The sequence below is a fragment of the Lethenteron reissneri genome, chromosome 55 (genome assembly GCF_015708825.2).
Source record: "Lethenteron reissneri isolate LAM-NWPU_2019-01 chromosome 55, ASM1570882v1, whole genome shotgun sequence".
In the NCBI taxonomy this organism is placed as follows: Eukaryota; Metazoa; Chordata; class Hyperoartia; order Petromyzontiformes; family Petromyzontidae; genus Lethenteron; species Lethenteron reissneri.
In genome coordinates this window covers 4,111,619-4,127,767 of record NC_083833.1, presented here as the reverse complement: position 1 = coordinate 4,127,767, position 16,149 = coordinate 4,111,619, and the positions used below count along the sequence as shown (strand labels likewise).

Below are 16,149 nucleotides of genomic sequence, written 5' to 3'. Positions count from 1 at the left end.
TCATTGCACGAAAAATCTTGAAGAGCGGTCCGGAATGCGATCCCGAAAGCAAATACATTTTTTTTCTTCCACGAATGAAAGTTTCAAGCGAGTGCCGGGCAGCCCACGACAAACACGGCACAGGGAGATGCGTCTACAATGCGCTCTTTGTGTCCTCCTGGGTCGAGTCTGGGTTCTTCACGTCCCCAGTGAAAGCCTCTCCCCTGCTATGATGATGAGCGTGGAGGCAGCGTCCCTCTCCAACCGATTGGCCTCGAGCCCGGCTTGGGTTTCACGACTCGCTGCACAAATTCTGTGCGCGCCATATATTGGATTTGACTTAATTGTTGTTGTTATTATTATGCTTGTTTATCCAAGAGGGTCCTGCCAAGTTTTCGCAGAAGGCGGTGATGAATGTGACGTCATTTGCCGGGGCAAATCTGTAAAATAGGCAATTTCTGGACCACATAATGTCCCACTTGTGCGAATTGCATTGTGACCTCTTTAACGTCCACTGTAAAGCAGACGGCACATATGTATCTTCTTGGTTCTTTCGGTAAAGTCACGTAGAAGGAAAATAATAAAATAATAAAAATAAAACATAATAAAATAATTCTCACGACGTTTCGGCCACAACGCAAGCAGCCGTCTTCAGGTGAAGAACAGGTCTGTCGAGAAGACAGAGTCTGTGACATATGTATTTATTTAATGGGTATAAGAGCAAGTGGAGGAAATTCCAAATTTCCCTGGTAGGAGGAGCCAGTCTATCCATGTCAATTGCTGTTGCTTAAGTAGTAAACATTTATTTTATGTATCACCTGGAAGACTGTTATTGTGCTTTGTTTAGTCCCGTAGTCATCACTGTCATCAACCATTGTCAATCCACTGCTGGATGAAGGCCTCCGCAAGCCGCCGCCATCTCCCGCGATTCCACCCGGCACCTGCCCACGAGCCGATTTACTCAATCCACCTCGTTTTTTTCTGCAGACGCCCTCCCAGACACATTCCAATCCTTGACCGTTACTCCATCGCGAGTCCTGACCGTTGGCGATCGTCCCTTCTAAGCGACACCCCCTGCCCTAGGCCACTTTACTTTCCTTTACAATTTGAATGACGTCATTAAGCTGGGTGGTACATTCTCCGATCCTTGCGTTCCTCATTCGGTCCCTCGGTGTAATTCCAGGCATGCATCTCTCTCCGTGCTTCTTGTTCTCTTGTTTTTAATGACCACGTTCGTAGAGGAATCGTATGTCCTGTACAACTCGCAGTTACTCGTGTGCACGTTTAAGACGTTTGTAAACACACAGCACGGTGTTCACGCGCCCAACCGCAGCTCACAACGCGTCCCTTTCTGCCTCTTCCCTCCATACTTTGGAATTTCTCTCCTCCCATCATCGTCTCCTTCCCCTCCCTCCTCCACCAACCTCTTACGATGAAAAAAAACCTCTCTCAATTCAAGAAACGGGTTCCACCCTTTGTCCATTGAAACCTCGATAGCGCTGCATGTTGTTGGCCGCTTGACGTTTTGCACCATTGCGGCGGTGGCGGGAAGGGGGGGCATTCGCTCAGCAACTGTGTTTAGAAATAACAACTAAAAACAAGAACATCGATTGGGCCATGCTGCGAGTTGGCGATCATTCAAATTTGTATGTTGTGCCATTGCCCCCCCCCCACCGCCCCCTTCCCCCACGCCGCCCCCCACTCCACCTCTCCCCCCCCCAATTTTGTATCCCGATTGCGCCGCATCTGGAACGAGATGGAGAACCCGTCGGGAATCTCTCGCAGGGCAGCGCAACCCTCAGGTTGTTGGCGAGCGGCCCGACGGGGAAAAATAAAAAAGTATCCGAAAACACATTTTCGCGAGCGGCAGTACACGCTGATGAGTTTTCACGACGCTGATGATTAAGCAAGCGTTTAAATTGAGGTGGCTATGCTCCCCGTCGCCGCGCGTGCATCCTCGCGCCAGCTGGCTTCCCGCACGCTCCGAAAAGGAACACGCCTGCGCCTGGCCCAGCGCCAATCGCTCGCTCGTTGCTGCAGCAATGCGGAGGAGTTCTTGTGCAAGGTGCAACAGAAAAAAGGCGCAGCCCTGAAACTGCTTTCTCATGCCGCTGATGGCAGAATGGCCTCTTCTAGAGCTCCCTCTACATGGTGCTTTGGCTTAAACTATTAAACTAAACTATTTTTTTCCAAGTAAGGCCCACTGGAGCTGTATACCTCTTTTTCAGAAGCGACCTGGCCACAAAATGATAGCTCAACAAAGTGGCTTATCGTGTGGAAATTTATATAGCAGCCAAATACTCGCACGCCGATTCTAAATGTGGAGGGAAAAACCGGAAGACCTGGAGAAAAATATACGCGATCACAGGGAGAACATGCAATCTCCAAATATACAGGCGTCGGGGTTGGGATCGATCCCACGACCTCCTGCATAGCAGGCAAGGTAGTTAACATCTCACCACCATAGTGCTCCTGTCTTAGAAGAAGTAGGAGCCCACACGTCACACATATAACTCGCTGGTCCACTGTGGTGTACACATTTAACCTGCTGGGTGGACAGAGGTTCGGGAATTCAAGAAACTTGTACGTACGTAGAACTTCTTTCGCATCGCACGTAGCCAACCGTGATACGTGTAACCTGCGGCACGGTCACGCAACGAGATCGAGAACCAGTGATCTCTCAAGTCCGGTGTGGTAACCATCACACACCACAGCAGCACGTCAACTCAAAGCCCTGACACCCAGTAGGAGTGTGGCGGTTTGTATTGCCCAAGAATAATGACAAACGTTACCCTCGGGATAAGCTCTCTAATACAGGCACAGAGACAAAGATCTTCCATATAGCCTTATAGACCATTGAGACAAGTGCTATTCATCCATGCAATGGATGAACGTTCCGTGTTCGGACTGCTAGCTAACACCTATTAAGGCCGGCATGTCGCACAAGGAGGTCGGGTGTGGCCGGCACCACGTTTCACTACCTTGTGGTCGTTCCAGCGATGATGTCCACAACCCACACCAGATGCTTAGTGAGGGCCGAGTCGACATACAGGAGACCCAGGACCCATTTAGTATCACTCACCACAGAGGTTATCCGTGGTCAGATATTGACACCAGGTTACAACAAAGTCGGGAGTGCAGTATGCTAACCGAGGCACCACCGCTCCCCCAAAAAGACAAAGATCTAACATCTATGCAGGGCCAGCATGGCACGCGAGGAGGTGGGTGTCAAGCACCACGCCCGGCCGCCTTTGCCTCCCTCACGGCGATGTTTACACGCCGTACCAGGTACTAATTGGAGGTCAAGTTGACCTAGCAGAGTCCCAGTTCCGCTTCAGATAATCTTCACCCTGATATTGGCCGTGAGCGGGGAAACTGAACTCTGGGTGGCCAGGTTTCGTAGCGCACACTGCTGCACCGCCACTCCCCCCTGCCCCCCCCCCCCCGCCCAAAGCACGCGCACACACAGACGACACACTCTCTCCACTTGGCACCAGGTGATTACACAAAAGAGTCACGTCTTTCCGAGGCGTAATTTAAATAGACATACCAATCAGCGGCTCCTCTCTGGCCAGACGGCTGACCTTCTGCAGTCTGGGTCCTTCTCCCAGGTTTCCCTAATAGACTCGGGGGGGTGCCTCCTCTCCCTCGCCCAAGACCAGGGCGGAGCGAATGCCCCCAAAAAAGAAAAAACCGCCAGCGCCGTGCCAAATCTACTCATCAATAACGACGCGTGTCGATCGGTGACCCAGTTTCCGCTCAAGCTCTTATTATTGACTTCAAGCCCCCCCCCCCCAGCCTTCTGGGTTTCCCACAGTGGGGGGGGGGGGGGGTGGGGGGAAAAAAACCAACATCATAAAACACGTCGGCTTTCATGACCAATATCATCCATAATACAGGTTGGTTTTTTTGGGGCTGGATCGCGTAAATATATAAATGTATCGATAAAACCGCCACCATCCGACACTGCCAATTATTAATGTTTGTCACGTTAACAGAACGTGGCCAATTCGTGACTAGTACAGCACACCGGTGTGTTGGAGAGCAAAGCCGGATTGTAAATGTTGTGGATTGGCTCTCCAACACACCGGTGTGCTGTACTAGTGACGAATTGGCATGTTCTGTTTACGTGACAAACCTTACTAATTGGCTGTGTCAGGTGGTGGCGGGTTTATCAACACATTAATATATTTACACGACCAAACACAAAATAAACTGTATTATGGAGTTAATAAAAAGTGTAATTCTCGGCCTACATGAAGTGGCGGTGGGTTACCTGGCACGTGACCTCTGAAGGAGGCCCTCGCAGGTAATGTGCGGCCCTGGATAGTTTTTTGCCCAACCGTTAAAATGTGACGGATGCTAAATTTTTAAATAACTAATTTTACCCAAATTTGATTGTGCCATCGGCGGCGGCCATAACACGAGACAAAGCATCCTTTCGAATTTCTCGCAGAACCTTGCAACGGGGCCCACCAAAGTGGATGTCACAGAGCTACTGCTGAGAAGCCTTCACGGCAACTCCGCTGCACAACAAAGTAGAGGACAGCTCCTCCCGCTCACTCGGCGTGCGAAAGTGACGTTTGGCCACACGACAATGAAACCGACATTTAAATTCTGCAATGTAGGCGACTTCAGTGCAAAGCAACGTTGGACGCTTCTTGTGTATCTTCTTGGTTCTTTCGGTAAAGTCACGTAGAATGGAAATAATAAAATAATAAAAATTAAACGTAATAAAATAATTTCTCACGACGTTTCGGCCACATCACAGCGTCTCCCCGACAGACCTGGTCTTCACCTGAGGACGGCTGCTTGCGTTGTGGCCGAAACGTCGTGAGAATTATTTTATTATGTTTTATTTTTATTATTTTATTATTTCCATTCTACGCGACTTTACCGAAAGAACCAAGAAGATTAATTACTCCTGCAGTCACGGAAGCTCCAAATTAAGAAAGAAGATGAATCCCTGCAGTCACGAAAGCTTTAAATCGAAATTTAGCTTCTTGTGTAGTCATGCGTGACCAGGCCGAGTCCATCAACTCGGCACACTCGAGCACCCCGGGTTTAATCGGAGGCGGCCGCTTGGATTCCAACCCAGGCCCTCCCCCCCCCCCCCCCCCTCAGGGATGCCAGCTCAACGTTCTGACCTCAGACCCTCTGTGTGGGTGGTATTAACGATCAGCTGTGGAGAACCCAACTCAAGACCCCTGGGGGGAGTGAGGGGTGGAGGGGGAGGGCTGAAGCAGGAGGGGACCAGGGCTTGTCCATCGGACATAGATGAATCATTTAATTGAGATCGATAAACCGGCAATGTTTTAAACCTGCCGTATGCAATTTGCAGGCACGCCTGCGCTTCAGCCCGCTTCAAGTCAAGCTGCGCAATCAAAGCACTAAAGCAACATAGCTGCTGCTGCTGCTGGCTTAAACCCTTCCTCCACATTCATACGAATCATTGGCCACGTAGGAGAAGACAGGGAGGGGGGGGGGGAACCAAATTCAGGCAAAAGGAAAGTTTCAAACGCATTCCATTTGTATGCGGCTCATTTCCAAGGTCAAGGTCAAGCGAGATGTGTTTTTTTTTCCGCTGCCTTGGAAGAATAACAAATGTCTGCGGCTGGCTGTTTAGTTCCTATTTAACAACAAGCCTACCCCTGCACCATCGTGGCCTGTGTGTGCGCGCGCGCGCATGCAAATTGATCCGTGTCTGCAATTTTTTTTAGATGTTTGAGGAAATAACGTCACAAATATAACGGGTGTAAAAAAAAAAAGAGACGTGATGTATTATTTTAATCGGCCATGATGAATCCGCTGCTGGATGAAGGCTCTTCCCCCCCCCCCCTCCGATCAAGTGGTAAAAAATCCCCACAGCGTTGCAATGTAATGATCGACACAGCGACGGGCACGACGAGCTGATAGCATCGCTCCATCTCCTCCCGACGGACGTTCCCCTCAAGATAAATTCCATTTCTTGGCTGCCCACTTCAATGACATATCGTATATACCTATAGATCAACGCGATGTGTGCGGATGGAGGAGCAATCTATATTGGCGAGAATGTAATACATTTAAGTGCACAAAAATACGCCTTAGAAATCATGGTGAGCAGCATTTACAGCAACAAATTATTGGTAAAGCAAACAAAGGAATTTGAATAAATTATTGCTAAATAAACAGACGTACAATTTCATGGTCATGCGACCCGAATGCCGATTCGTTAAACATCCATCGCGTCAGGCATTCGTCATCATCGGCCGGTCACACAAACCGTACATTATTCACACGTTCGGCATCCTACCAGGCGCCCCCTGCCCCCCCCCCCCAAATCCGCCCTCCCCTTCACCCCCCCCCTTAGTCATCATGCTTCCAATCCACGCCACTGCCTGCGCCTTGGCTCCGCACTCTGCACTTCCCTTGTTCGACAGCCAGCCACGAAATAATTTAAATGAAAATGAGAAAACATTTCTGCAAGTCGACTTTTTTGAGTCACTTATACCACATTGACCCGTAATAATAATAATAATGCACGCCATCACGACTCATTTCTTCATCATTTCATTTCCCTAGTGTACGAGCAAGCCAGCACTACCACCACCACCGTCACTATCACCACAAAAAAAAACACTCGGGGGGTGCTGGATTTTCAGACAGATTTGCTCTCGCTGCTTTACTTGAACGGCATTCCCTTTTCTCCGGCGTAACGTGCTTAGGAATGCAATAATCACACCGGAGAATCACGTAGAAGGAAAATTAAACCAGGATTAATTAAAAGCGATTTTTTTATAACTGGATGAGATGTTACCCAGGTGGCTCCCCCACGGGGTTAGCACCGAAGCCGAAGACACACCGAAATTCCCGGGTTCGAATCAGGATGTCAGTCACCTGGCGATTAAAATCGGGTTCTTAAGCGTTTAGTTAGGCGATCTCAGCCTGTTCACGAGTGAAACAACGACGAATAATAACGAATTACTTATTTTCTGTAAATGAGGAAGAAGTAAAACCACGCTGTACACATCTTGATAGAAATGTGGGCCACCTCTGCTGTGGATTAGAAGCCCGTGCAGAGACAACTCCCGGAGTAGTTCTACGGTGTCATCTTCTGGGGACATTCTCAAGAGGGGAGTCGGAGGGGGGGGGGAGTTGAGGTCAGTGCTGCTTCACCGGCAAGGGCTCGCGCGTTCGTGCAACGACAACGCCACAGCAGCGGGCTCCCCATTATCGTGGTGCCGGACAAATTGCATTCTGCACGCATATAAGTTGGCAGCACTCAGGAGCCGTGATTCATCGCTTTACAAAATAAACACTATTTATAGCAATGTGCCTGCTTATGGATGCTCTCCAGCAAGCACAGTCCCCCACACACACACCGCCTCTGCCCTGTGTAGTGGATGCTCGGCAGGATAATTGGCCGCAGGGCTGTTAGTTGGGGGGTGGGGGGGGGTTCTTCTTCTTCTCTCTCTAAAATGAAGAGACTAATTAAGTGTTCTTGTAAGCCTCATCTCCATGAATAATGTTTAACAAGGGCATTGCCTTATAAATCAATTGTTGGTTAAATTACATTAACAACTCACTCACCAAATTCTTAACCCTTACCTCTAACTGTAACATTAACCTCTTATCCACCATGCTTAAAACTACATCCCCTTAACCCTTATTAGTACTAACATTAATCACACTTCCATAATGCAGGGTTTTTTTTGGGTTAATTCACGTAAATATATAAACGTGTCGTTGTGGCGAGATGTTAACTCCCTCGCCTAGTATCCAGGAAGTCGTGGATTCGAACCCCGAACATGAGGCCTTGTTGTATGATTGAAGTTTGCATGTTCGCATGGATTTTTCTCCTGCTCCTCCGGTTTAGAGTTTAGAGTATTTGGCTGCTATAAATGTCCACATGATAAGCCACTTCGTTGAGCTATCATTTGCGGCCAGGTCGCTTCTAAAAAAAATAGCTATATAGCTCAGTGGGCCTTACCTGGCAAAATAAAAAAAATATTGTTCGTAGTTTAGTGTCATCAAATCGGCCCGTCATCAAACCCTGGTAGTACTGCGTGCTGCCCGAGCGCGTAGCACTCTTCCGTAAGAGTCGACACGATGTCTGTAACCTAAGCCGATGCATTTCGCTTTCTCGCCATCAGCGTACATGCCAGTGTGCACAACTCCCCATGCCCTCTTTGATGCACTTTTTGACACTTTGTTCAAAGTAATTTTCTGCCAGTGTCACAGCGGGTGCTGTGCGATGAGGAGCGGTGGTGTAGCGGTTAGCACGCTGCGCTACCAACCCGGCGACCCGAGTTTGTTTCCCCGAATCCCCTAGGTCAGGGGTCGGCAACCAAAATAACAAGAAGAGCCATTTCTTTCCAATTCGGTACAAAATTCAGTATTTCAAGAGCCGCAATGCATCTGAGTACATTACGTCAAATGAGTACCTGGTACGCTGTGCAAACATCGCAACTCGGGAGACAAAGGTGGCCGGGCGTGGTGCTGGCCACTCACCCCCTCGTGTGCCATGCCAGCACTTGCCCCAACAGTCTGTTGAGGCTATATGGGGGGATCTTTGTCTTTGTGTGCGATGACCTGAAAGTGGTTTTCTTCAGGCACACTCGCACGCCACTCTTCACGACATAACGCAATTTTACAAATTGCCGCAGCCCGTTTATTTTGTTCTCGGTTTCCCCTTCCGTTTCGTTTGATCCACGACTCGCCAAGCGACGGAGCGTGTCCAAGAAGGGTGAACACCGCACTCCGACTCGGAGCGATGCGCTTGGCTTGAACGCAGGAGCGAGACGGCCTGTTGCAATCGATGGCTTGGGGAGAGGCCTTAATCCAGCAGTGGACAGACCGTGACTGATTATTATTGTTAATAATGTTGGGGAAAGCATTTATTCTGCGTTGTAGTAAATCTCCATTGATTGCACAAACAACAACAAAAACTATAACATTCAATTTGGTTCTGCACTTAATTTAGCCGATTTCCAGCTCTGAGAGTTAGCGGTTTGACGTTCATGCGAACACCCTCGCTCTCATGTGGCAGAGTGGGTGGGAAAGTGATGCCCCCTACTACTTTGCGTGGACCAGTGTCCCCTGAAGGGTGCTCAAAGGTCGCTCTGCGATGCCCGCTTCCGTGGGCCGATCTCCAACACGAAAAGGACACTTGGTGGAATGGCTCCATCCCAGATATCACAACAGTTTTCCAACTTTTGCGAAATTTGAGCTTCGTATAGTAGTCATAATAACAATAATAAAAGTTCAATATAAAGGCTTCGGCATGGAAGAGAAAAACAACCTTCTTCGGTGCCTCCTTTGACAGGCGAGTAACACAGCCATTCCTCGACAAGGTCAGACGAGATGGTTGTGCCAGGCAGATTAACGGCTTCACTTTGGATGATCATTATCATCGTTGAATCTGATCAGAAGGAAATGTGGAATCGCCAACCTTGGTGCGATATTATCGTCGACAGCGTCTGTTCCGGTTGAACATGACCGCCAGCTGTTTGTCGTATGCACGTGTAACACCTTTCGCACCGTACGTAGCCAAACGGGCTGAATGGGAGCATCGAACACGCAGACACACGGGACTCACTCGATGAAGTAGATCTCCCCGCTCTCAGTGCACGCCATCTCCCAGTTCCCGGGCAGCGGACCCAGCTCCTCCCCGTGGCCCCCTCCCACCTCCAGGCCGTTGGAGCCCTCCGAGCTGGGCCCACCCAGCGACGCAGAACCCAGGGGGTGCTCGTGGAGTTTGGGGGGCCGCTCGCCGCTCGCCCCCCGCCGCTGGGAAGCCTGTGTGGTCTGCGTGCGCGTTGCGGGCGCCCCGTCGCCATCGCTCGAGTCGCCTGTGGCACGAGAGCAACGAGGCGAAAGGGAATCAGAATCTTTAGTTATACTGGAGGAATCCGATGAGCTATGAAGCTCTTTGTAAAGAGATGTCCAGTAGGGGCACGGCGTCAGAAAGTTACAACTATACAAACACGCGATTGGAGCGCAAAGGATAGGAAAGGTAAGCAAATCACAATTACAATAAATATTTGTAGTTTACCAGGCAAGGACCGCTGCGCTATTAGCTTCTTTGTCAGAAGCGACCTGGCCACAAATGATAGCTCAACGAAGAGGCTTATGACGTGGCAATTTTAGTCAGCCAAATAACTCTAAATGCACGTTGATGTGGAAGGAAAAACCAGAGGATCCGGAGATAAAGCCACGCGACCACGGGGCGAGAGACACGCAAACTCCAAATATACAACAGCAGGCGTCAGGGGTCGGGATCGAATCCGCGACCCTCCTGTAGACCAGGCGACGGAGGTAACATCTCGCCACCGTGGCACCTCTGCGACGTGCGGCGAAAAATGCGTCGGCGCCGCTCACCCGAGTCGCGCCCGCCGTTGAGCGCGGCTGCCCGGCCCGCGTGGCTCCCCTCCCTGTGCTCCATGTTGCTCACGGACTTGGTTCGCTTGCGACGCGAGCCCAGGCCGGGCCTCGGCTCGGGCAGAGGGAGCGAGCCTGCCGGAGGCTCCGACGGGGGCTTCGGGGTCCCGTAGAAATTTCCTGCGGCGGAGGACCGGGAGGGGCAATTTAACAAACAAAAAAATCTTAAATGCCCGATCGGCAACTTTTCGACGAAGGTCACAATGATTTACGCGCAAGCTCTGTCCGTCAGTCCCGCGTGCTTATCTATCCGTCGGAAATTGGGGTGGAGGGGGTGACGCGGTAACGGTCGTATAGTTCATCTGATCGACCGACTGCGGCGGGTTATCTAAATCTGCGCGGATGGAGGTCGGTGGATGTATGCATACATGTAGAAATTCTTTATGCACCGTACGTAGCCAACCGTGCTAAATTGGAGGTGCGGGTGGCAGGCAGTGACTTAAGAAGTTGGCTTAGTGTTAAGTGCCGTGCTGGGAGAACGAACGGGCAGCTGTGGCCATTACAGCGACACCCTAGCCAGGATAAGGAGCAAAAAAATAGATTTACAATGGACGAATGATTACGTGCCTAATAAGAACGATTAATTGTGCTACTGTCATAAACTAAACAGTTGGCAGGTTGCAGTGTGGAACACAAAAAAGACTTGGTCAAGGCTCACCGCATAAATTGAATTGTAAAAGGTACAGACAACTCAGTGCCAACATCAAAAAGGCAAAAAATTGGAGCGATGGGATTAAGCAAAACTAAATATTAATTGCACCGATACGTGCGCTGCACAACACTGCCTCGGTGAGTTTGCCAAGCGTTTTGAGGTTTATATATTTTTTTATTTCGTTCAATGCCAGAATATTCGTTGTTCAAACCGGTGCGTCATAATTCCCAAAACGTGGAGAATGCTAATTTCATTATCATGAGAATGTCCTCATGAAAATTTATATAAACCCAATCTGTTGCAGCAGCTGCAAATATAAAGAATCGCACACGTGGGTCAACGTTATCACTCCAAGTTTTAAGAGGTTTTCCCCCCCACCCCCTCTTAAAATGTATTCAAAGTGCATTTTTTGGCGCGACAATGAGAAACTATCCACATTTAGTCCGTAACACGAGTGGACGCGCGATTAACGCACGAACAATTAAATCAATTTACGTCACTTGAGCCAGTCCCACTACCCGGGGGTCCTCGCCAGGTCAAGGGTTAGAGGCGTGTGGCAGAATTTGGGTGGCCGCGAAGCACCTTCGTAGGTGCCCGTCTCCAGGAGCGTGCCGCTCTTCTCCAGCGCAAGAAATTCGGCCAGCAAAATGAAGTTGTAGTCCACTCCGGGCACTTCGCCTTCTCGAGGTGCCCGTGTTGTGCCTGCATGCATGTACACCAGCACAGTTCTGATATAAGCAACACGTCCTTCACTTAGTGCATTGGGTGGCAGGATTTGTTCCAGAAAGTCACCAGGTGTTCGAGCAAAAATAAAATCGGACTGACTTCACTTGGGCGACTGCCATAGGCAACCTTTGATACAAACACACTCCTGGTGGCTGTGTTGGCGAGATGTTAACTACCCCGCCTGGTATGCAGGAGGTCGTAGGTTCGATCCCGCCGGGTCCTGCAGTTTTTCCCTCCACATTTAGAAACGTGCGTTTAGAGCGTTTGGCTGCGATACATTTCCACACGATAAGCCCACTTCTCCGAACGATCATTTGTGTGCAGGTCGCTTATGTAAAATAGCTATATAGCTCAGTGGGCCTTACGTGATAAAATAAAAAAATAGTTTAGTTTTCCTTCAGATTATGAGTGCACCTGGGATTTTCTCCCAGTGAGGTGCTTGTATTCAGCTTCTAAAGTTAGTGTAGTTAAATTAGCTGCGATAGTTTAAATTATTGTCGAACCATTTACTCATTCAAGGCCGAGAGTAAACGGTGTATCTACTTTCACGGGTGGTGAACAATTGCCCAGAGTGAATTGCAATGCGATGGGCACCTTAGATATGTCAAGCAAGGCAGAAGCAATATCATGTAAGGGATGTCCTTACGACGGATGAGAAGATAGCTTATATGACATGCCTATTCTGGCAGATAGGCTTTCAGCATTAACGATAACAATAATTCAGTAAATTTGGTACTTGACATTTTTATAGTGTAAGGCGATGACAGCGCGAAGGTGAATACGTTGCAATGTGTAACTCAAAGTGAGTAGATTGCGGGTAATATTTAGCAAATTTGAACCACTACATCGGCCCACGATGGCCCACTCGTTTGTAACGATGTCAGGGGGGCTATTTAATGTCCACGATGAAGCGGACGTATTTTATGAAAATCCATTGGTAGAAATTAACCAGGGCGACCTGCCGGAATCGAACCGCGAACCTTCGCAACAAGCGGCGAAAGCGATGCCCAATTGGCCATGTCACTGCCCCAAAGTAAAAATAATTATTAAATAAAAAATATCCTTAACTGTATCTGCAAGAGGCACAGAGTAGCATATTCTTGTGAATAATTTATCGAGGCCTACAAAATATTTTTTTCCATTGCCAGATTTGTGTGTGCACGGCACTGGCATGCAAGCTTTAACATTCCGAAAGGTCGTGAAATATGCGCGGTGACCTGACCTATGGAGCACGTTTGTGTTAATGTTTACAGTAAATAAATAAAACTCAAAAGGTGACAGATTAATGCACTCGCGCTGGGAGAGAATGAGATGCGCGTAATGAGGGGTCGTGTTCGTCTCCCAGTGCTTGCCAAGGTGAAGCAAACATTTTGCTAAGCAACAATATAATTACAGCACTGTCAAAAAATAAAACATTCTTTAAAAAAATATTCCCCAACTACCAATCGCGTCCGACACTTTGTTAAAGTTTTCTTTCGGCAACTTTCAGCAATAAATAAAAAGTATAAATTTTATCACATTTCCAAAAAGTTATTTACGAACCACACAATCAAATGATGCAATTCTATTTTTGAATAGAATTGCATCATTTGATTTGAACCAACGATGCACGCTGCTGCTCACGAGTTGACTGCAGTTCCTGGGCAGTTCAAGAGTGGCTTGAGAGAGACGAGACAACCTTTTTTTTTTACTTTTCAAGAGGACTTTATTTGTAAAACGGGGAACAAAAAAAAAAATCTGCGGGAGTGGAAGTGACTCGGGGTGTTTGCCCCTGGCGGGCACGAGCACTCCTGGGGTACTCCCAAAGATTTCTAAATTCAAATCTCCACCGTCAACCAGCACTAGCGAACCGGCGTGTAACCGCCCCACGTGACCACCCCACGTGACCCCCTCAGTGACCACCTCAGTGACCACATCAGTGACCAACTCAGTGACCACCCACAATGACCATCCCACGTGATCACGCGCTGGGAGAGAACAAGATACGCGCAATGAGGGGTGTGTGTCCCGAGTACTCGTCAAGGTGAAGCCAAACATTTTGACAACTGAAAATATTATTACGATCACCAGGATTTAATTGGTAGGCGTGTGAAACACTAAAGCACCGCAACACGCAGGAACACGCACGTACACCCAGTGACCCGAGTTGAATTCCCGCTCACAACCAACAACAGTGGCGAATATTTGAAACTTGTCTTGAGCCTCCCCTAGGTTAACGCAACCTAAAATGAGTGCCTGTTGTACGGTATATAAACATCAGCACTGGGGGAGACACGGCGCCGGGAGCGGTGCTGGTCAACATCCTCTCGTGTGCCATGCCGGCCGTCACGAGGCATTCCCTAACAGCACTTGCCCCAACCGTCTGTTGAAGGCTATATGGGGGGGCCTTTGTCTTTTGTGTACACACGCACGCACGACAAAATCACTATGAGGACAGCAAACACCCGTCTTGGCCATCCTCAGACAGCAGCACAAAAGGAGCCCAAATAGAATTTAAAAAACGCCCCCCCCCACCTCCTTGCCCCCAATTTAAAAACTTGCATATTTTCCCTCAAAACAATTGCAAAGACCAGAATTGTCATTACTATTGTTATTATTACGATAATTGCGGCCAGGGGGGGCGGGAGATTTTCGGTCGACAATTTACGCGCTCGCAATTGGGGGGGCTCTGCGGCGTCGTTCGTGATCGCAAACAACACGGGGGAGCGAGGGAGCGAGGAAAGAGAGGAGAGGGAGGCGAGGGAGGCAAAAACAAACGCGCCACGCTAGCAGAAGTTGGCAGCAACGCAAGTGCAAATCCGCACAGAAGCAATCATTTCCCTGTTCGTTTACCATCACGTGGCAAGAGACGAGTGCGAGCTAATTGCAGCCAAAGAGTAACATTTCACATTCGTTGATGAAATCTAAATTGGTGGCAGAGAAGAGTTGGGATCGGGGGGGGGGAAGCTTGCTGGCAGTTGTTCGAGGATCAACGAGTTGCTGGCGGCGAGACTCCGAGCCCAACAGCAACAACACTGCAGCCGGTGGCAATTTCACAGATAAATAAACTTCAAACGGTCGGCTTTATTGTAAATCCTGTAGAGTTATTACATCACCGTCTTCATTGTGAACACCCACGATGGCGTTCCTGCGCAGCAGATGCATTTTTGGGCGAGCAAAGATAAAACCAGGCTGTTGGGGCAAGTGCCTTTAGGGCGAGAATCGATGAAGGGTGGGATGGGGGGCAGAGGTCACAACCGGGTACCCAATACCCGTACCCTACCCGATACCCGGCTACCCGTACCCGGCCGGGTACGGGTACCCGTTTGCGACCCTGGTGCGGCCGGGTACGGGTACGGGTAGGCCGTGAGTCACCGGTGAGTAACCGTTTGTCACTAATTTCGGGTAGGGTACCCGATACCCGTACCCTACCCGATACCCGGCTACCCGTACCCGGCCGGGTACCCGTTTGCGACCCTGGTGCGGCCGGCTATGGGTACGGGTAGGCCGCGAGTCACCGGTGAGTAACCGTTTGTCACTAATTTCGGGTAGGGTACGGGTACGGGTAAGGAATCAAAACCCGTTTGCGACCTCTGATGGGGGGTACACGGGGGCGGTGCGGTGTGGCCGGAACCACGTCCGGCCACCTTTGTCTCTCCCTTCGAGTATTGTGGTTCACTCCACTACACCAGGTGCTTTCTTTTTTTTTTAAAGCAGAGTCCGCTCATAAAAAAATCACCGTCGATGTTAGCCATGGCCAGGGATTTAACTGAAGTGGGGCCAGGGTTCGTAGCGCAATGGCCGTCTGGTAAGAACAATATGGTCACAATTTTAGACAAAGTCAAAGTGTCTCCCTGCTCAAACTGGGCATTGGGCAGCGCTCCTACACACTGGCAGCCCAGGGCCAAGGGTGGGAATTCCACGTTTACAAGGCACGGGACGGTCCATCCATATGATGACCGCTGCCGACTTCCCACAATGTGGTATTCATTTTGTAGAACCTGGACTAGTTGATGGGCCCTTTTGACCGACGACTGGGATTGAAATTCACGACCATCCGATTGCGTCTGGTGTTCCAAGTACAATCACAGTCAACTCTCAATTATATAATGGGGTAATGGGGGAGAGAGGGCCTGCATAAAAGATAAGCACACTGACAACACAAAACGTACACTGTTTAGGCTACAAAAATGCATGTATCGTTCACCTGCATAATGGGAGCGAAAACTCAGTGTGTGGTTGTTGGTGATAATCGTATCCGGTGTTCCGGCTGCAACAAATTCGCAGTCACATGAGTAGCGGACCTTCGATGAGCGGTAAGGAACCGCTGATAACAACACAAACCAGCATTGCTCATGGAGATATCTTTTTATCCCCCCCCTTCTCGTGAA

General features: G+C 49.3%; 1 protein-coding gene across 5 annotated transcripts in view; it reads right to left on the bottom strand.

Annotated features, from left to right (window-relative positions):
* LOC133356786 (membrane-associated guanylate kinase, WW and PDZ domain-containing protein 2-like) overlaps positions 1–16,149 on the bottom strand; it is a 132,441-nt gene that overhangs the window by 52,626 nt on the left and 63,666 nt on the right. For all 5 annotated transcript variants that reach the window (XM_061574465.1, XM_061574466.1, XM_061574467.1 and 2 more), the window contains 3 exons: positions 11,636–11,755; positions 10,342–10,521; positions 9,560–9,812 (listed from right to left, as the gene is read on the bottom strand). In XM_061574465.1, the coding sequence (XP_061430449.1) occupies positions 9,560–9,812; positions 10,342–10,521; positions 11,636–11,755 (553 nt within the window). The remainder of the gene's footprint in view (positions 1–9,559; positions 9,813–10,341; positions 10,522–11,635; positions 11,756–16,149) is intronic.